Source organism: Capsicum annuum, chromosome 8, assembly GCF_002878395.1.
Source record: "Capsicum annuum cultivar UCD-10X-F1 chromosome 8, UCD10Xv1.1, whole genome shotgun sequence".
Taxonomy (NCBI): domain Eukaryota; kingdom Viridiplantae; phylum Streptophyta; class Magnoliopsida; order Solanales; family Solanaceae; genus Capsicum; species Capsicum annuum.
In genome coordinates, this window is record NC_061118.1 from 39,171,069 (window position 1) to 39,194,062 (window position 22,994).

The 22,994-nt window shown below is 37.6% G+C and overlaps 1 protein-coding gene and 1 long non-coding RNA gene across 2 annotated transcripts; one reads left to right on the plus strand and one right to left on the minus strand.

Annotated features, from left to right (window-relative positions):
• Positions 1–13: 13 nt before the first annotated feature.
• On the plus strand, positions 14–1,404 carry LOC124886385. The gene is made up of 3 exons (XR_007043487.1): positions 14–180; positions 263–317; positions 1,320–1,404. It is a non-coding gene; the product is annotated as an uncharacterized LOC124886385 (long non-coding RNA).
• Positions 1,405–5,960: 4,556 nt separating this feature from the next.
• On the minus strand, positions 5,961–11,481 carry LOC107846590 (ubiquitin-conjugating enzyme E2 variant 1D). Its single transcript, XM_016690944.2, has 4 exons — positions 11,225–11,481; positions 7,433–7,572; positions 6,987–7,112; positions 5,961–6,331 (listed from the first exon to the last, which is right to left on the minus strand). Exons 1-4 carry the CDS (start codon positions 11,256–11,258, stop codon positions 6,191–6,193), a joined length of 441 nt encoding a protein of 146 aa, XP_016546430.1. The 5' UTR covers positions 11,259–11,481; the 3' UTR covers positions 5,961–6,190.
• Positions 11,482–22,994: the final 11,513 nt, after the last annotated feature.

The following is a 22,994-nucleotide window of genomic DNA, read 5'->3' on the forward strand; positions in this document are numbered from 1 at the left end:
AGTATCATTTCACTTATGTGGTAACTGTGTTATTCATTTACATGAATTATCATTTATGATTCTTGGGCTCACTTGTATTCTACATGCTCTCAGTCTACTGTTTTCTTTTTTATAGCAAATTAGATTGATGGTGAGCCCTATTGGTAATATGAATACCTTGTTCGGAAATCACCAACCAAAGTATTAAGTTTCCTCTTTAAGTTAAAAATCTAAATCATGAATGATGTTCTATGATTCTCATATTTCATGTTGTAATATGCAGGCTCACGAGCTGAATCTTTTCCGCGACTATGCTGCTTCAACGGCTGAAAGAGATGGTAAAAATTGTCTTTTAGTTAGTGAAGATCTTATTTTACTTTTCACATGCATGATTTTTTGGTGAAAATGAAAGTGTATTTTATTAATTGGAGGTACTTTTCCCTGTTGGGATGTAACTGTGGTATTTAAAATCATAAACTTGCTAAGTATGAAATAACTGTTTCTTTAGCTAAGTATTCTTCAGTAAAATCATAACAACTTCGAGGTGATTCAAACAATACGACATTGAATTTAAGGTGGAAAAGTTCATCTTATGTGCTGACTTTTGAGGTGTACTACTCCGTTTTATTTCATGTGAAGTTATTTGACTAGCCGGAGTTTGTGAAAGAAAGAAAAACATACTCTGGAAGTTGTGGTCTTATCCATGCCATGGTGTTTCTATGGCCATTAAATCATGTTAGCGAGGGTAAAATAAGAGGTTTAAAGTTGAATTGTTTTTAAAGATAGAAAAGGGTCATACTTCCGGAAACATACTAAAAAGAGAAGAGTGTCACGTGAAAGGAAACAAGGGTGGCTGAACAATCTATCTTTTTGGGGTCGTTTGTTTTTTTACATAGCTTTACCTTGTATTTATGCAAGACACGAGACTCGTGACACGCTTGTTATACGGAAACAACTGTAACCACCCCTTCCACAAGATTATGTTTTCTTGACTTGATAAAACAACATATACATACACACTGTCAAGTTCTACATTTGTTGAGGGAATGGGTTGTAATCTCCGTGTATAATGTTGGATAATCCTTCCTTCATGAGTTAACTTTTGGGGGGTTGAGTTAGTTTCAAATTCCATTTCTTAACATAATATCTATGTCACACCCTTCAATCTTTCTTGATGTTTCTCAATGTCGGGCCTCCGTGTTGTATTATCCACGCTCTAGTTGTCGGTCCTGGACGTGTGAGCGAGTGTTAAGTCTCACATTGGTTGAATGGATTGTGGTCACCTCATATATATGGTCTTGGACAATTCTCTCTCTCATGTACTATGCTGCAAATTTCAGGTGGCATCTTTCCAACTTCTTCCTCCCACAGAAGCTGTGTCCCTCCTTAGAAGGATCCGTGGAGGTTCTGCTGTTGTGGTGATTGCATTTCAAGGTGTGGCTAGGATTAGTATTTTGATATCAAAGAGTCAGAAGATCCAAATGTGGTTAGCAAATGAGAAACAACATAGTAATTACAGAACTTTTTTCTTAGAAGGAATATAAAGGATTGGGAAGTAGAATGAGTATGTCTTTTGCTGCTAAGCAACATAGCTTTAGCCTGCAACAATTCTGATTCTATTAGATGGAAGGGGCATCACAAAGGCCTATTCACAGTCGGAGGCGGAGGCTCTTACAGGAAGCTGGAATCAAGTAACAACAGATTTCTTTGGCCTCGAAAAAAAAAGTTGCTTAGTGAGGCACCTTTGAAGGTCTCACGCTTCTCTTGGATTGTTTCTACGGAGACTTCTCTCGCTCATTCCAACCTTCAAAAGAGGAAAGTTCTGGTGCCCCTTGTGCAAAGAGCACTTTGAAGATGTTGGCCGCCTCTTCTTGCATTCTAAAGTTTACGACTCAGCTGTGGAGCATGTTTTTGTCAATCTTACGTGTGTCCTGGTCCCTGCCAAAATCCACTATGCAAGAATCGCGGAAGACTTGGAATACCATCCTTCAAGCCATTTGGTGAACTGTTTGGCTTGGAAAAAAAACATGACAGAATCTTTAAAGGCCATAGGAGAAATTTACATAGCCTAGAACAAAGATGTCTTATTTTGCTAGATTTTTGGTGCAACCTGGTTATTGTACATGATGTTGATGCTGGCATTTTTACCTTCTTAGGCGTTGTTCTTTCGGATCCTTTCTGTTGTTTCCACCGCGACAGACATTGTTTAACTGGATTACAACAAATTTTCTGGACAGCTTTTATTGATGAAGAAGTATCAAGTTCATGCCCAACAGTGGCATGATTTGGATTGCCTAACTGCTGCTCTGTTGAACAATGTCTGACAAATTTTCACTACGATCTTGTGTACTATTCTCTATCCTGAGCCGGGGGTCTATCAGAAACAACCTCTCTACTTCTTCGGAGGTAGCGGTATGGACTGTGTACGTTTTACCTTCCCCAGACCTCACTTTGTGGGAATACACTGGGTTGGTCGTTGTTGTTGGGAATCCTGCCAAATTTTGACCTTCCTACTATCACTCGCCCGTCGCTTGAAGGGGTGCCTTGGAGCAACAATGAAGTTGTCTCCTCGTGACTTAATAGCTCACTGGTTCAAGTTGTGGAATCAGCTAGTCATGCTTGTGTCGGGACAGACTGTCTACATTACTTGAGTACATCCTCACTGGTTTGAGCTGCAGACAGTCTGTCTCGATTCAAGCATGCAATCTACATTACATGATTACATCCTTTGGGGTGAAGTTGTCTACGTGATCTATCATTGGTTCGAATTGTGGAATCAATCAGTGATATTCGCGTTGAAACAGACTGTCTATAGTACATGATTACATACCCTCACTGATTTAAACTATGAAATCAACCATTGATGCTTGCATCGAGACAGACTGTCTACATTGCATGATTCATCCCTTTTGGAATGCAACCCTTTCTCGGGCTCTACACTACTTTTCAGTTCAAGTAGTTGAAGATTGAGTCACACGTGGATCTAGGATTTTAGCTTTATGTATTCGACTTCTAAATATTCTCAAAAGGAAAATAACTATGAGAATGATTCGTATTTGTGAAGGGGAGCCTTGGAGTAACTGGTAAAGTTGCTGCCATGTGATCAGGAGGAGGTCACGGGTTCAAGCCTTGGAAACAACCTCGTGCAGAAATGCAAGGTAAGGTTGCGTACGATACACCCTTGTGGTGGGGCCCTTCCCCGGACACCGCACATAGCGGTAGCTTTAGTGCACCGGACTGCCCTTTTATAAATTCGTATATGTCGCCCGTTAATAGTTGAGGTTAACTATGTGAAAAGTCAAATTTGCCCTTAATATTTTCTAATAAAGTGGCTAAGAGGGCTAAATATAATATTCTCAAATGCCAATGTTCACTTGTTGACTTATTTTTTTTATTTTTAAATTATTTAGCTAGTTGAAGATCATTTTTGACTAATGACAAGGGTATTTTTGAGAAAAAAAATGAATAAAAAATATTATAAATACACACTTTAACTTATCATATTTACACAAATTCCCATCCTTACAAAATAATTACAAAAATCCCAACTTCATTAGATATACCGGGGAGCTAATTATGTATCTCGACAAACTCAAGATTGAAAAAAATGTGTTGAGAACTAATTATATATCTTTACCAGGAAAAAATGTATCTTTGTTGAATTTATTATGTATCTCGACAGACTCAAAATTGAAAGAAAAATATCGAAGGTTAATTACGTATATTTACAAAGAAAAAAATATATCTTCGTAGGATGTATCAAAAGCTAATTATGTATCTCAACATACTCAAAAATGGGAATTTTATGCAAAATGTTAGAATATTTTGTAATGAAATTCCAAACAGTCGGGATTTATATTGTTTGCTTATAAAATTAACCTATTTCGAATAGTTGAAAAATTATTTTTTGACCCTTTCCATTTTGAAAAATGTATACTTTGCAACTTGCCATTTAGAGGGCCCTTAACAAAGAAAAAAAGAGCAAAAATCCAACAAAAATACTTTTCTTCCTTTACATAATTGGTGTACTACAATGGTTGATTTTGATGGTTTCTAAATAAAGTGGAAGTACTATTTTTTGATGCATTCATTTTATCCAACTTTAAACTTAAATGAACAAAATAGAAAAAATAATATAAATATACATTTTAATTTATCATATTTACATAAATACCCATTCTTACAAAGTAATTACAAAAATCCTAACTAATTATGTATCTTCGTTGAATGTATCGGAAGCTAATTATATGTATCTCGACAGATCTAGAATCAAAAAAATGTATCGAAAGGTAATTATGTATTTTTATAAAGGAAAAAATATATTTTCTTCGGATGTATTATGTATCTCGACAAACCCCCAAAAAAAAAACGTATCGGAAGCTGATTACGTATCTTTACAAAAGAAAAAAAGTGTATCTTCGTTGGACGTATCAAAAGCTAATTATGTATCTCGACAGACTCGAAAATGAGATTTTATGTAATTATACAAAATATCGAAATTTCTGTAATTAAGCTCGAGAATGTCGAGATTTATGTTGTTTGCCCAACAAAATAACAAGTGCAAAAGAATCTTTTTTGCCTAACAAATCCAATAACAACAATGAAAAAGAATAAAAAAATGTCAAGAATTGTTCCTGAAACACTTTTTACTAACTTAGCTTGATATAAAAGCACCTTTTCAAAATTAATATCCCTTGGTCCCACCATACTTTTTTTCATCCGGTGTTCGATACCTGCATTAGAATTCGACTTATCCGAATTCGCGCCGCGTAGGGTCCCATTCGGGAGGAAGCGCTCCCTACCAAGAATTTTTTCTATACCCAAGGCTCAAATCCGAAACCTCTGGTTAAGGGAGGAACAGCCCATCCGCTGCACCACATTCTTTGGTGGTCCTTGGTCCCATACTTTGTTCAACCACTATAATAATTCATAATAAATGTCAAACAAATTATTAGCATTTGGACATTTTCTTTTTTCCTTAGGTTATTAACAACTTGGTCCCCCCTCCTAGACATAGAACTTTCTCCGTTCGCTCATACTTGTCACATTTTATAACGATGGCATCTGAAAGAGCTTGTGGAAATATACTGGGTAAGTTATTATATTTGAGTGAACTAGCATAGATATCGAGTAACTCTATTCCACCAAGACTGGTGCTTGTACTTGTCACGTTTTATAAAGATAGCATTTGAACTAGCTTGTGAAAATATACTGGGTAAGTTATTGTATTCGAGTGAACTAGCATGGATATCGAGTAACTCTATTCCACCAAGACTGGTGCTCGTACTTGTCACGTTTTATAATGACAACATCTGAACTAGCTTGTGGGAATATACTGGGTATGTTGTATTCGAGTGAACTAGCATGGATATCGAGTAGCTCTATTCCACCAAGACAGGTGCTCGTACTTGTCACGTTTTATAATGATAGCATCTGAACTAGCTTGTGGGAATATACTGGGTATGTTGTTGTATTCGAGTGAACTAGCATGAAGATCGAGTAACTCTATTCCACCAAGACGGGTGCAGAAGAAGGGTCTGTTTCTAGTTACTTGCTCGAGAAAGGTGCCAACGCCATTTCACAAGCGGAATTTAGTGCACCTCGACTAATTACACGGGATATTTTCCACCTCCCATCAGCAACAGCAACAGATACCAGATAACAGTGGCAGTGCTTAAAAAATTAAAAAGCTGAAAAGAATAAAAAATCACCTCAACGAGGTTCGAACCCGAGGCACCCCTTCCCGTGGAGAACCTTAAAGATCAGCCAAAATGCCAGTGCACCCAACCAACCTTTTGTTCCAGTGGGTGCTTTTATATGTTTTATAACCCTATTTCGCGTCGAGTTTGATGGGTGCCGAAGCACCCCATAATTCAATGCAGGACTCCCACCCGGTAACTCTGTCCATCAAAGCTAAAACAGATGAGAAGAATTCACCTAAGATGATCCACAGACAGCAAAAGAGAAGCAATCGACGATGATTAAGATGGAACAAAACCAAATCCATTAATCAAACAGCAAGCACAGACGCGAAAGTTTAGAAAACGGAAAGCAGAAGAGGGGATGATCAAGATGTCACCGGTGACGAAAGAGGAGAAGCCTCTTCAGGCATTCAACCCCTTTACATTTTAATTCCCAGTTCGACAACACAGCAGTACAATTTCGCACATAGTTGACAAGACAAAGACTCTATACGTATAGCCCGTTAATGCTAGAAATAGGTGCCTTCGGGTGGCTGAACTAGCTTACGGTTGTGTGGAGAAGCCATTTCCTTTTTCAGTTGAGTCAGAATGTCTTCCATAGTGTACTCTCGCTGCCAATTTGCAAGTAAACCAAACTTCTTCGGTTCCACCTGCACAAATTATACATCGAGCAAATTGTCGACTAGTTATGCCGCTATAAATAAGAAAAAAACATATTACATTACGCCAGTGAAGACGTTCACATTATTGCAGAATATGTAAGCGCTTTAGACAGTTCTAACTTTCAGCCAATCATTCAAATCCCATCTAATGGAGAAATACAATGTAACTTTTTTTTGAAAGTATTCAAAGATTTTATAAATGCTTGAACTTGGCCAGTGCGAAAAAACGTTCTATTGCATGGAGAAAGAGAATGTAATCTAACATCTAAAGCTGCAAACCCGAAAAATCGTTGGAGCATAACGTCACAGCATCATGCATTTAGGAGAAAGGTCAACTCGAAAGAAAGTCGAGAATTTCAGGAGCAAATATACCATTGAAACTACTATGGAATGTTCACAATAAGAACCACATCTTTTTATTCTAGAGAATAAAGCATTTTAGTATCTCTTGTAGGATACGAATCCTTTGAGGGTATATGGTGGTGCTCCACTTTTGTTTTTACGAGTACCATTCAAGATAAAAGTTCGAATTATTTTAATCGTTTTTTAGCATGCGCAGCAATTCTGAAGATGCAAATTGTTGAACAATAATTCCTTGATAACAAAAGCTATGATTCTAGCATTATAATACTGCGTTGCTTACCACTCCTGTTTCATGGTTGACGCACGTCATGTTAACTCGAGAGTGGAAACGGACACTTGGTGGCTTCTCCGGGTAATCCTTGTCACAGAATAGCTTCAACTGATAAATGCGACCTTCGTGCACAGACTGGAAAAGAAATTAGTCTTTAACTGTGAAAGACATAGGAACCATCAAAATGCATAAAGTAGTAGCCGGTAGGACTAGTGGAAAAGTAAATCGATAGTCCCGGGAAATTCATCAACCCACAGGTTACCAGTCTAACAAACGAAGTGAGTATATAAAAGTTTAAATAGAAGACTTTATATTCAAGCGGCATTCTTGCTCAAGCAACATATTAAGGAATGATCGAATAAGTAGAAACAATTTTTAGGATTAGCGTTTCAAGTATTTGTTATATCCAAAACAAAGATATGATAGGATGTAAAAGAAGAGAAAAGAACGTGTACATTGTGAGGACCGATAATGGTGCCAGTCCAAGAACGCATATAAATGTCATCTCCATCATCCATACCATAGCTCACTGTCCCATCTCCGATACCTTTCTCCCCACGTTCAAGTTCCTCCAGTAATCTGAAATTGCGAGGGACTGCAAGGAACTCGAAATTTTAACTGGTGAAATCTTCAAATAGAAAAAACAGTCTAGAATTGTGTAAAGGCTTCAAACTCCGAACAATATTGTACAATCTAAACGGAAACAAGAACAATGACAACGTTAGGCATTTTACACCAAAGTAAAAAGGTTATAGTAAAAGATTCCCACATGAAATAATATTAAACTAAATTCGCTAGCACATCAACCAATCAGTATGTTAACTTTAGGTCTACTGTTTGTGTCTTTTAACCTTGTGCGCGTTTTACATGCCAGTAGAAATGTAGAAAACTCCTGCTCTTTGAGAGCCGATGGATCAAAATGGAGTGAGATGGATAATGAGAATTCGTATAGCCAATTGCAAGCTTGGGATTGAGGAATAGCGGATTTTTTTTTTTTGTAAAGAATGGTCGTCGGTCGGTGCCCACCACGAAGCAGCAAAAGGGTAAAGTGGCTTTGTGCAACTATTGAGGGTCCACATATGAAGCACAAAACATCATCATCTTCATCAAGCTGAGGTTAAATTGAGTATAGTTCTAGCTAACCGTTCCACGGTAAAAAGGAAAGGCAGAACATAAATATTTGTGCCATATTTCAGAAAGAGCAATTAGTCCACAACTTGGCGAGTTGCAGCACATTGACCAGAAACTCTAACAAGTAACAACCAGAACCAAGATATGGCAACAAATAGAGTTTACAATACAAGCAAATTACACGCTATAACCGTGGAGCAAACAACAATTGTTGGAAAAATAACAACATTAACTTCCACCAAACTTCAAGGCATAGACATTCATATAGTTGGATATATGAACGAAAACAATGAAATATTCGTCTCATATAGTTGGATATATGAATGAAAACAATGAAATATTCGTCACTATTTTTCATTTAATTAGGATACAAGTAAATCACATGATATAATATCGGAGCAAACAACAATTGTTGGACAACTAACAGCAATAATAACTAACTTCCACCAAACTGCAAGGCACAAACACTCAGGTACTTGGATATATGAACGAACCCGATTAAATACTCATCATTATTTTTCATTAAATTTAAGACATTAGATCTCGAAGATCATGAATATAACTTGGGTTTCCTTTTCCCGATAGAACAAAAACTCTCCGAGACACAACTTTCCAAACCATAACATCACATATCAAGAATCTAAAGCCCCAAAAAAGGGATTAGAAAACTCATCTTGATGATACGATTATTGTCAAATTCGCAAAATAATTGACTGAAGGAAATTTGAAAACAACAACAACAACAACAACAAAAAACCCAGTATATTCCCACATAGTAGGGTCTGGGGATTATAGAATGTACACAGTCCATACCACTACATCCGAAAAAGTAGAGAGGCTGTTTCCGATAGACCCCCGGCTCAAGAAAAGGACCGAGACCGTGTTCAAATATCGCAAACATACAATATGATAAAATAACAACGATACAACAACCTCAAATAAGTACATGAACCAACAAAAGGCACCCCCTCCCCCCAACCCTAGCCCTACCAACCAAGCTACACGAAACTCTCCTAACTCCAGCCTATGACTTAACGACACCCTTAGCCCTCTACCCTAATACTCTTCCTCCAAACCTTCCTATCAAATGTCATGTCCTCAGTGAGCCGTAATTGCTCCATGTCACGTCTAATTACTTCTGTCCAGTATTTCTTCGGTCTACCCCTACCCCGCTTGAAACCATCCAAGGCCAACCTCTCACACCTACGAACTGGAGCATCCGTGCCCCTTCTCATCACATGCCTAAACCATCTCAACCTCCCTTCCCGAATTTTATCCTCCACCGACGCCACTTCCACCTTGTCCCGAATAGCCTCACTCCTAACCCTGTTAGCCCTCGTGATACCGCACATCCAACGCAACATCCTCATTTCTGCCACCTTCAACTTCTGAACGTGAGAGTTCTTAACCGGCCAGCACTCCGCGCCATACAACATAGCCGGCCGGACTGCAACAAAACAACCAAAACAAAAAGAACCCACCACAAGGACTTCATCCAAATCAATTCACCAGGCAGCTCCTCGACAAATAGATAACAATGAGAAAATTCCTGGATAATAACTATACAAAAAGTCCTGATCAGCCAGAACTGTAACATTAACACCCACAAGCCAAACAGCACATCAAATACAAAACTCATCCTGATGATACAATTATTGTCGAATTTGCAAAATAATTGACGGCAGAAAATTTGAAAACAAGCAAAAACAAAAAAGAACCCACAACCAGAACACCTTTACTAGCTAATCCAAATCCATTGATCAAGTAGTTCCTCAATATATATAACAATGAGAAAAATCCAAGATAATAACTATACGGGAAGACCTAATCAGCAAGAAACTGAAACATTAAATTCCCATAAGCCAAACAACACATCCACATATAACACCTACTCCGCATTCAAGAATCTAAACCTCCCCACCCACCCACTCATCCCCAAAAAGAATATATGCATATATATATATATAACTACAAAAACAACAACATGCCCAGTGTAATCTCACAAGCGGTGCCTAGGGAGGATAGAGCATGCACCGACCTTACCTCTTCCTTGGCAGGTAGAGCGGTTGTTTCCGCGGCTCATACATACAACAACAACCACATACAGAGTGTATTCCAAAGTGGGGTATGGGGAAGGGAGGGTAGTGTGTACAATCCATACATCTCCTCAGAGGTGGGGTAGAGAGACTATTTCCAATAGACCCCCGCTCAAGATAAAAACAGTCTAGAAAAAGATGTAATAGAAGAACAAGAAACAATAGGTAATAAAAAAGCAAAAGATAGTAACAGAAACAAAGAAACAAGACTACCACAAAATACTACTATAAACGATCTACCCAAAACCACAAGCATCACCACAACTACTAGTACAAACAACAAGACAAAGCTCTCCTATCTACTAGCATGGACGCACCCCCTCCTACTAACCTTCTACCTTAATTCGCATATCCTCATTAAGTTGTTAATGCACTATCTCCTGTCTAATCATCTCCCTCCAATATTTTTTCAGTCTACCTCTACCTCTCCTAAATCCATCCATAACCAACCTCTCACACCTCCGTACTAGGGCATCCGTGCATGTCCAAACCATCTCAACCTCGCTTTCGCTGCACTAAAGCTCTCGCTATGCGCAAGGTCCGGGAAATGGCCCGACCACACTTGCCTTGCATTTCTGCAAGAGGTGGTTGGACCCGTGATCTCCCCACAAGGATCTATTGTACGTAGTCTGACCTTGCATTTCTGCAAGAGGCTATTTCCAAGGCTTGAACCTGTGACCTCCTAGTCACATGACAACAACTTTACCGGTCTCCAAAACCCCCTTCATACTCATCTTGATTATAAAACTAATGTTCAACTCACAAAATAATTAATAACATAAAAAAAAAAAAACACAAAAGAATCCACACAACCAGAACTACTTCCTAGCTAATCCAAACAAGAAAATCATCAAGAAACTGAAAACATAAAAAATTCCCACAACCCAAACACAAACACAACAAACACCAAAAAACATGCATAAAACAACCCCACATCAAGATTCAAAGGAAAAAATCAAGAAAACCACAACAAACATCAAGAAAATCAAGAAAAAGCATAAAAATGGGGTTATGGCTCACCAACAACACTAGATCCTCCTGAACCAAGAGTCATGGCTGAATTGATGCTTTAGATGATCAATAAAGAAAGTAAAAAAAAAAAAGTTAAAAATAGTGAGAGAAAGAGAGAATCTTGGGAAAATCTAATGAAGGAGGGGCAAAGAAAGGGGATTATAGAGCGGAGCAAAAAGTACAGAGGGGATAAATTGGATATATGATTGGTAGTGGGTACGAAAATGCAATTGTGAAAAACATCTCATAATATTATATTATTAATTATTAGGACTCGACGTGAGTTGTAAGTTATAATAATCCTAACATATAATTTCATGTTTTTTTTGAAGGTATTAGTTAGTAAAAAAATTATTTATCCTACCATTTATACCTTAGCGATGAAATAAGTTATCCCATATATATATAACTAATTTCAAAATAGTTATTTCCGAGATAACTTGTTCCCAACCAAATGATCCCTTAGGGGGTCGTTTGGTTGCGAAAGAGTTATTCCGAAATAATTTAGTTCAAAATTAGTTATCTCACCATGTATATGAGATAATTTATTTCATTACTATGGTGTAAATAGCGGGATAAATAATCTCGGTACTAACTAATACCTCATACCAAACATGAGATAAAATAATTTTTTATTTTATTTTGAAACTATTTATCTCTTCTACCTCACATCAAACGATATATTAAAATATTAATAATACTCACACCGTTTTAGTTTTAAGAAGGAAATTTTTGACGTAACTGATAAAATTAACTCTACAAAAGCTCCATCCAAGGGCGCTGTATTTTAGGAGCCCAAACTATTTTGTGATTGAATAAATATTACTGGGACCTCGTGTATAGTAGGAGTTTTAATGCAATGATTCTTTTATGGATTTTGCGCTTAGCGAGAACTTTAATGTGTCAGGCTTTTTTTACTCCCTCCGACCCAATTTATCAATTTGATTCATTTTTGGAGCTAAATAATTAAATTAAATTAATTTAATATTTTAAAATAAATATTTCGATATTCTTATAACTGTCCTTCTACTTCTTCCTTCTCAAAATATTTGTTATGTTTTCTTTTCGAGAGTCAGTCTGATATAATATTTGGAACTACATTAAAATTATATTAATGTAATATTTTTAAATTAAAATTTAAATACATGAAATTATATAAAAGTATTATAAGATGTCATTCTTGCCATATCAATATCATAAAAAGATATATCTTAAAAATTAATCGTAATTTCTATATTTTCTCTCAAAAAAAATATGACAGATAATAATTTGAGACAAAGTGAATAATAAAAAAGATGGAGGAAAAATAAATCAATCTAAAAAGGTAAAAAGAATATAAAAAGCATAAAAAGTGGAGGTAACTTCGTTGAAAAACATGAAAAGGGAGAAAATAAAGAGATTAGATGGAGGAGATAGTTAAAAATGGAATATAGAAAAGTTGTCCCAAAAAGAATAGTCTATAATCTAAAAGGCAACAAAATCAAACAATTATGTGAGAAAAATAAAAGAAAATAAATAAAAAAGAATAGTAATTTTGGCCTATTTAAATTTGATTGATGTATATGAATTGTTGAACTAAGCATAGTTGACATTTAATAATATTTTTGGGTCTTACCAAACCTGAGCTTAATTTAGATAATTCCAATTAAAGAATGCAAAATATTGAAGAGAAATATTTCGATAAATAGTTGTTGATAGTTTCACGGCCGAACGTAAATACATAGTTTAGACAGGAGTCATTTGGTAGGGTGTATAAGAATAATGTAGAGTATGGTGCATTATTAATATGATGTTTGATTTGGTGTATTCAAATAACATGCATGCACAATTTCAAAAATATAAATACGCTCCACAAATATGATAGAAAGGACGTGAAAAAAAGTTTTGAGGAATAATTGTATCGTTAATCATGCTAATGCTAAGCCCCGTGTGCATGTGCTTCTCCTTTGCAACTTTTATACTTAGTAGTTTTTATATTATTATCGTAGTTTAGTAGGTAGTTGAACGCTATCTCGCTTTACTGTAGATAGGCTTGGTGGTAGTTTCGAGCCCCGTGTGCATGTGCTTCTCCTTTGCAACTTTTATACTTAGTAGTTTTTGTGTTATTCTCGTAGTTTAGTAGGTAGTTGAACGCTATCTCGCTTTACTGTAGATAGGCTTGGTGGTAGTTTCGAGCCCCGTGTGCATGCCTTTGCAACTTTTATACTAGTAGTTTTTGTGTTATTCTCGTAGTTTAGTAGGTAGTTGAACGTTATCTCGCTTTGCTGTATATAGGCTTGGTGGTAGTTTCGAGGCCCGTGTGCATGTGCTTCTCCTTTGAACTTTTATAGTAGTATTTTTTTGTATTATTTGAGGGATGGCCTTGGCTCAGCGGTAAGCTTGCTTACCGTGGTGTGCCAGGGTCGGGGGTTCGAAACGCCCCTCCAGCGAAGCTGGGGTGAGGGCACGTAGGTCAGGCCCGGAGTGGTCCCCCCCCTCCCCGATACCTACGGAGTAGGTATGAACCGGGTCGTCCCATTTTTTGTATTATTCTCGTAGTTTAGTAGGTAGTTGAACGTTATCTTGCTTTACTGTAGATAGGCTTGGTGGTAGTTTCGAGCCCCGTATGTGCTTCTCCTTTGAACTTTTATACTTAGTAGTTTTTGTATTATTATCGTAGTTTAGTAGGTAGTTGAACGCTATCTAGCTTTACTGTAGATAGGCTTGGTGGTAGTTTCGAGCCCCGTGTGCATGTGCTTCTCCTTTGCAACTTTTATACTAGTAGTTTTTGTGTTATTCTAGTAGTTTAGTAGGTAGTTGAACGTTATCTCGCTTTACTGTAGATATTGGTGGTAGTTTCGAGCCCCGTGTGCATGTGCTTCTCCTTTGCAACTTTTATACTAGTAGTTTTGTGTTATTCTCGTAGTTTAATAGGTAGTTGAACGTTATCTCGCTTTACTGTAGATAGGCTTGGCGGTAGTTTCGAGCCCCGTACGTGCTTCTCCTTCGAACTTTTATGCTACTGTAGTAATTTTTGTATTGTTCTCGGAGTTTCTTATTCTTCGATTTCTGCTTGTTCTTCAGTTATCGTATTTGTTTTGCAAATTGCTTTGAATTGCTTTCTTGAGCTGAGGGTCTACCTAAGGTAAGGTTTGCGACTTTGCGTACACACTAAACTCGGTAGATCCCACATAAGGATTGCACTTGGTATGCTTTTGTACATACATGTACAACCCTCCCCCCCCCCCCCCCCCCGGTAGATTACCCCTATTTCGTCCTAAAAGATATTGTTGAGCTATGTTGCTCAGACTCTTCAACAATGTCATTGGGTGTGTGTCGGATACTTCAAAAGTAGAGCATTTTTGAAGGATCAGACACGGGTGCGGCCACATTTTTGCAGAGTCCGAGCAACTTAGTTGTTGAGTTCTAGAATGTTACAAGTCCAAGTGGAGTGGATGTTTAGGCTTATGGCTGATGCATGTCAACGTAGCATTGAGGCATAGTAGTAGTTGTTTATACAGCGCGCTCCAACTAGCTTGGAGTCGAGGGAAATTTAGGTGTTCTTCAACTTACTTTTTGGTATGTAGTTCGTATGTCATTTGCTCGATTCAATGTTTTGACATACAACGGCTTTTAGCGCTGCTTTCTGTCCAAGCGAAAAAGTTATGAATCATATGCAATATCTTTATGTATGAACAACTGAGCACTGGTTATTTAGATTTGGACTGTGTAATGTTCGCGTTCAAGGACAGATTTAGATTTGTAGTTTATGATTATGCTAAAAATGCGGAGAAAGGTCTTAAATCGTTCGAGGAAAGTTCATATATGGAGAGCTAATATATCTTGCAAGGTCTAATAGGCAGCGTGGCCGGTGCAGAAGTATGAACGAGGACTTAAAACACTTTGAGGCACGCAGTACGAAGGAAGAACTCTGCTACGGAGGTTTATGTTTTTGACACACGGGGATGGTTCATCATCACCCTCTTCGAGGAAGCCTAAACAGCAAGCAGGAATGGAGCAAATTGAGCAGATAACGCTGAGCCACTCGAATGATCTGATGACTTAAAATGGTTGCTACAGCGGTGGTGAAGCAGGCCACAGCATGCGTAAATGCCCCCACGAGTTCGTATTATTGAAGATGATCAAAGGTAGAGGGGAGTCTATTGACTCCAGAAGTGACCGTAGATTGAGGGATGAGCCTCCTTCATTCAGGAAAACTCGTAGAGGTGGAAGAAACAACGACAGATAAAACAAGCCACGTTGGAAGGAACAGTGGAGTATTGAGATGTTTCATCGTCCAAAGAAGGCCGGGCACCAATATTACCTTCAAACGATTCTAATAATATTGTATCTTGATCACGGTCCTCTTTCAGGTTCAGTGAGGTCTTTGTCTCAGTCTTCCTCGCCATCTAGATGTAAAGTTCCAAGTGTAATTCAATGTCAAGGTCAAGCTCCTACATCATCTATGGGCTGGAGAACGAAGAGAAGAGAGAAAATGAGTTACCTGCGGAAATGTATTTTGGCTGTTCTCGCTCATGGCCTTTGGAAATCATTTACTATAGGGACTTAAGAAGGGCCTGCCCTATTTCGACTGATAACTATTCTAGGAGGTTGGTGCGGAGTAAAGAGTTTGGTATAGTGGACAAATTTGAAAGAAGCAGTAGCAGTTTCTTAATCGCTTAATTTGATCGATGAATGCATCATATTTCACGCTTTTCATCGTGATGCTACACAGAAATTGGTTAGAGAGGCTTACTGACGCTGCAGCAGGTACGTTTTATTACTGTTATAGCTGTTTTAACCATACATAATATAGTAAAAATTGGTCTGCTTCTGTCCCTCTTTCATCATATGTGTTTATTGTGTTCAAGTTCTTGCACTATGTTGTCGTTGTTACTGTTTTCTTTAAGTAGTTGCCATTTTTCCCCATTGTCGTTTTGTCCACTTTCATACCTACTTTGATTTGCTGTACTCGAGCTGAGGGTCCTCCGGAAACAGCCTCTCTACGTACACTCTACTCTCCCGAGACCCCGCTTGTGGGATTTCACTAGGAATGTTGCTGTTGTTGTTGTTCTGTCCCTTCACTAGGAATGCTTCTCTCATCATGCAGACCTTTCGTACCCAATTTCATCACTTATAGTAGTACTTTTGTATTGACGGTAACTTTTGCTGTAGGTTTCTTGTGTTCCGAATGAAGTAATAGATTGCTTTCGATGAATCAAGAAAACAGGTTCTGCAAGCAACAGAATGATAAACAAGTAATTCCTCTATTTGAAATGCAAAACGAGCATGGGATTTTAGGAAATAGTAGAGGCAGACTTATATTAGAGATGCTCAGTTCTGAATTGTAAAGACCTAAGGCGAGGGTGAGGAAAGAGGACGAATGAGAAAGAGAGAAAGACATTGTCCTTTCACGATGAGTCTAAGTAACGGGAGATCAGTCTTTCTAGGCGCTAGACTTGGCCGCGAATTATCTGGAATAGAGACAAATAACTTGAAGGCAACTGCAAGGTTTTCTCTTTACCCAATATTCAGCGACATACTCAACTGTGTCGATGGTAGAACCATTTATTTTACATTTCTTAGAGAAATCTCAGAACTAACGTTCATATGTTTAAGGAATTACACAAAAGTTTGATTTGATCTATCGGATGGTTCCTTTATCTGATAACATTATGTTCGTTAAGTACAATGCATGAAGGAAGACATCTTCTCAAATTGCATCGGTTGTCAAACTGGTAATCGTTTTGCTACTGTCTCCGTCCTCTGATCATGAACCTTGGATCATCGACTTAGGAGCTTCAGAACATATTTTTGGCGATAAATCCTACTTGTCTACTCTTTTTCACCTGTTCAGCTTAGAGTGTTAGTAATATCTACTTTGGAAGCACGCCTATTCTTCTCTTCTTGTCTCAATAATCTACCGATATGTCCTTCTTGGGGTCCTAGTCGCGCTGATTTCACTTTGGACTCCCACTACTTGTCAGCTCGGCAGAGAAGATGCTTGGTCGCTTTCAGTGTTCCTGGACTTGTGGTTAAAGAAAAGGACATATTGTTGGAAAATGAACAGTGATATTTATTCAGTCAAACGTACTGATAAATACACCAGTAATCTCTCTGAGATTATTTACGCGTTTGGCCCATGAAAAAGAAGTCTACACTCGAGGAGCAATATTGATTTTAGAAATGAACCTTGAGCCTAACTCGACCTCAAATGTTAGCTTATGGAGTGATAATTGCCCAAGACCATTAAGCTGAGCGATTAACCCACCCACATTTGATATGGGACTTCTAGCCGCAGGTATAGGACTGGACATCTACAGCGCGATAATATGACATAAGGGGGTTCAACATCGGGTAAACCAAGAATTAAGACGGATTGGCGCTGGTACCATGTTAGTAATGGATCTTGGTCCTAACTCAAACCGATAAAAGCTAGTTCATGAGGTGAATATTGTCCACGACCATATCAGCAAACCAGTAACCCATCCCACAACTGATGCGGGGACTTCTAAGTTCTAACAATTGACAACATAAATACGTAAATAAATTAAAGGTGTGTCCTCTTTAAAAAAATTTAGCTTTTAGATGAGGTGGTCGCGTAATTCAACATGGTATCATAACAGGTAGAAGTCTTGGTTTAAGTAGTCTCAGTTTAAGTCTCATCGTGGCATCAGAATCCATTATCAGGCCTGCGCGTGAGAGTGTTATATTGAATACTTCGTGAAGTAAATAAAAGTGTCATCTCTAACAATTTACGCTTTTAGATGAGGTGGTTGCACACTTCAACATACACAATCGTCTAGTTTACTAAGACGTCCTGACTTGTTTCGTTTCATCGTTGTTTCAAATGCTTTATTGGCTATTAATACTGCATTTGTGATCTATCTTCCTTTGACAAAATTATAAAAGTCATCTGTGATGAAGATAATACCTGTTTACTTACACCAACCTTTCATCGATGACTTCTTTTTTGTTTAAAAAGAATTTGAATGGCTTAATTTTCACTTCGTATCTATCACTTGATTAATTTTAACGGAGAAACATGATCAGTGAGGATTTATATAGCCGACTCCAACTTGTTTGGGACTAAGACGTAGTTATAGTATTTGTCACTTGATTAGCGTACAAGAAATCTAGTCATTTCCCTTTCTTCACTACGCTTTAGTTGCACTTTGCACTTAAATCTCCAACAGATTTTGTTGTGTTTCCACGCTTGGCACCTTTAACAACCTTCATGTCTAGCTAATTACCGATCTGCATGCTCTACTTCTTATATCATATCTGGTGCAGTAAAACTCCTGCTATGTGTGAGGTCGTCCAAGGAAGGGCCGGACCACAAGGAACTATTTTTCCCAGCCTTACCCTGCATTTCTGCAAGAGGCTGTTTCCACGGTTTGTGATGGCCGTAAATGTCCCAAAATGCTAAATTACCATAATGTGGATCTGGATCTACACTTGTTATTAACCGCGTCTGAGATCATTAAGAGTAGCAAGAGTTTCGAAATGTAAGACTCTTGACGGTGATATAAATGCTAGTTGATTTGCGTTGGTAGGAGGTAGCAAGTACCTAGTGAGTTGGTTGAGGTGCGCGCGAGTAGGAACACCGATTTCATAAAAGAAATGTACTAGTTTTTCACTTGTTCTGCAGTAGCTATACGTCAGTCTTATCGAAATCATATATACATTGTATACATCCAAAAGTATGCATGCTATATGTTAGAATGATGCCTGTATGTTTGAATGTCTGAGGCTGTTTTTTGAGTCAAAATAAGTAACAATATATTCGCTAAGCTCCACGCCGCGTTGGCAAAGATACAAGCGTATAATGTTTTTAACCTTTGGGATAAGAGTGTGTTTATGTGCCAACACACCGTTGAGTTCAATTGACGTTTAGTTTTCTATTGCTTAGTTGATTTGCATATGCATACTGTTGGTTGTTGTATGCTGTTCACTGATACCAGCTCGTGATAAGCAGCTTGGTGGGAAGTTGGCCAGCACCGATGAGTTCAATTAACGTTTAGTTTTCTATTGCTTAGTTGATTTGCATATGCATACAGCTACTTGGTGTATGTCAGAATGTGGTTCACTAATAACAGCACGCGAAAAGCAGCTTGATATGGGAAGTTGGCCAACACCGATGAGTTCAATGTACGTTTAGTTTTCTATTACTTAATTGGTTTGCATATGCATGCAGTTGGTTGTTGTATGTTATTCATTGATACCAGCTCGCGATAAGCAGCTTGGTGGGAAGTTGGACAACACACCGATGAGTCCAATATACATTTAGTTTTCTATTGCTTAATTGATTTGCTTTTGCATACGTTGGTTGTTGTATGCTGTTCACTAATACCAGCTCGCGATAAGCAGCTTGGTGGGAAGTTGGCCAACACGGATGAATTCAATTTACGTTTAGTTTTCTATTGCTTAATTGATTTGCTTGTGCATACAGTTGGTTGTTGTATGCTGTTCACTAATTCCAGCTCGCGATAAGCAGCTTGGTGGGAAGTTGGTCAACACCGATGAGTTCAATTTACATTTAGTTTTCTGTTACTTAATTGATCTGCATATGCATACAGTTGGTCGTTGTATGTTGTTCAGTAAAACCAGCTCGCAATAAGCAGCTTGGTGGGAAGTTGACCAACACCGATGAGTTCAATTTACATTTAGATTTCTATTGCTTATATTGATTTACGTATACATACAGTTGCTTGTTGTTGTTGTTCACTACTACCAGCTCGCGATAAGCGGTTTGCTTATGTGCTTCTTGTTGTTCGCTACTCCCAGCTCGCGATAAGCAGCTTGTTGGGAAGTTGGCAAACAGCGATGAGTTCAATTTATGTTTAGTTTTCTATTGCACGTATACATACAGTTGCTTCTTGTTGTCGCGATAAGCAGTTTGCTTATGTTGCTTGTTGTTGTTCGCTACTACCAGCTCGCGATAAGCAGTTTGCTTATGCGCGAACAAGTAAACTAGCTGCAACTTTGCAACTTTTGTTTTCTCTACTTATCTTAGTCTTGGTGCAACACCAAAGTTGTCTCCATGTGACCTATAGGCCAGGAGTTTGAGCCGGGGAGTCTTGGAGCAACACAAAAGTTGTCTCCACGTGACCTATAGGCCAGGAGTTCGAGCCGGGGAGTCTTGGAGCAACACAAAAGTTGTCTCCACGTGACCTATAGGCCAAGATTTCGAGCCGGGGAGTCTTGGTGCAACACAAAAGTTGTTTGCGTGTGACCTATACGTCAGGGGTTCGAGCCGTGGAATTAGTCACTGATGCTTGCGTCGTGATAGTTGCCTGCATTAATGATGTGCCTTTGTAAAAAATTATGTGTAGGTTTTGTTTTCTTATTGACTAACTAAATGCTGTGCGTCATATTATTGATGGTGCAACCAACTTTTTTTTTTCTTTTTTTTGTGCAATTAAAAGTGTCTATGAGTATGGTGAGAGGATGGAGTGGTTTGTAGTTTTGGCTATATTTTTATGTTTGAATTAATTCTATCTAGATTTTATATCTGTTGTCGGTGGGAGGTGACAGGTATCCAATACGTGGAATTAGTCGAGGTGAGCGTCTGAATTAATTCTATCTAGCTTTTATATCTGTTGCCGGTGGGAAGTGATAGGTATCCAATACGTGGAATTAGTCGAGGTGAGCGTTTGGATTAATTCTATCTAGCTTATATCTATTGCTGATGGGAGATGACAAGTATCCAATACGTGAAATGAGTCGATGTGAGGGTTTGAATTAATTCTATCTAGCTTATATATGTTCTTAGTGGGAGATGATAGGTATTCAATACGTGAAATTAGTCGAGGTGAGCGTTTGAATTAATTCTATCTAGCTTTTATATCTGTTGCCGATGGGAGATGACAGATATCCAATACTTGGAATTAGTCGAGGTGAGGGTTTTAATTCTATCTAGCCTATATCTATTGCTGGTGAGGGTGGCAGGTATTCCATATGTGGAATTAGTCAAGGTGAGCGCAAGCTGAATTGGACACCACAGTTATAAAAAAAAACTAAGTACATCTATATTTTTTTTTTTAATGGTATTTGGACCTTGTGAGTACGTTGACTAATTTCGCTTTTTTTTTTTTTGATAACCGAGGTACTTGGATCAATTTGTGCACGTATCAACTAATTTCATGAGGTACCTACTATCTCCCATCACACATCCAATGGGTAACTCAATCAGGGGCGGACCTATAACCAATCTTTTGGTGCTCCGGCACCTGTTAAATTCGACGCAGATTAGGCATAATTATATAAAAAATATATAAAATTTGGTGTACGGTTCAGAAAAGCACCAAGTGAATTAAGAACATAGCTGAGTGCTTTAATTTGCAGGCAGATGCGGAACCTTAAAACTTTGAGCGGCAATATATGTGTTCAAACATTTCAAACACTCACGATCCCTAAATCCTGGGTCCGCCACTAAATTCAATCAGCTGAGGCTGAAACAAATAAGAAGAAATTACTTAATATTTTTGTCCACGTACTGAAATTCGAACCTAAGACCTCATAATTTTCGACTCACTTTAGTGACCATTAACAACATGCTATCTTTTTTAAATGATTATGAGATTTGACTAGTTGAAAATGTTGATGTCCACCTTGGAGTAAATTATAATTTTTAAGCAACATAATACATCACATTTATTTGGCAAGATAAAAAAAAGGCAAATAACATAAAAGTTCGATAGTTTGGAATTTAATTACAGAAAATTCGATATCTTACATAATTAATAAAAAAAAAAAATTTTGGGTCTGTCAAGATATGTAATTAGCTCCTGATACATCCAACGAAGATACGTTTTTCCTTTGTAAAGATACATAATTAGCTTCAGCTACATTTTTTTCGATTTTGAATCGTCAAGATACATAATTAGCTCCCCGATACATTCAACAAAGATACATAATTAGTTGAGATTTTTGTAATTACTTTTTAAGGATGAGAATTTGTGTAAATATGATTAAGTTAAGGTGTGTATTTATGTTATTTTTTCAAATATCTTGAAGACGATTTACCGTGATAAGAAAGCAACACGCGTGATGTGTAAGTTAAGTGTACTATTACGAATTTGAGCTTTGTCGTAAATAAAAAAAATTGTTATTTAAGTTAACGATAAAGAGGTAAACCTACTATTTATCGAATTTCGAACCATGCGTCACTAACTGTTAGTGATTTTTAGTTAAAGAAAATGACTTAAGATTGATGATTTGTCTTTTTCATCTGTCTTAAGACTTCCCTAACCTTAAATTATTTACGTATGTATTTGTCTCTCTTGATTTTGTTGTAATCAATTTGATTTTCAATTCGATGTTCGGTATCTATTTTAGGGTTCGATTAATCTGAATTTATGCCGAAAAATGACATTTTGAGGCTAAAGGTGCTCCCGATCGAAGTCAATTTTATAATTGAGGCGAGCATGCATATCTCTAATTAGGAATTAAGGAATACTTACCGTTCTGCTACAATCAATTGTTTACGAACATATGCACATATATTATATTGGACTAAAACGCTCCTTATCAAAGGTGATTTTATGCTTGGGCTGGAACTCAAAAATTTCTAATTACGAACGGAGGAGTACTTACCACTCTGCCATAATCAGTTGTCTACAAACATATGCACATATTTATGTCGAGAAGTCTCACTTTTGGATTAAAACGCTCCCTATTAAAAGCGTTGAACCCCACTTCAACGAAAAATAATACTATTTATACTTGATTAAAATTATTTTATGCATATATAGTAGATGTTGAACTCTCTTCGGGTAGTTCGTGTATGCACTTTTGA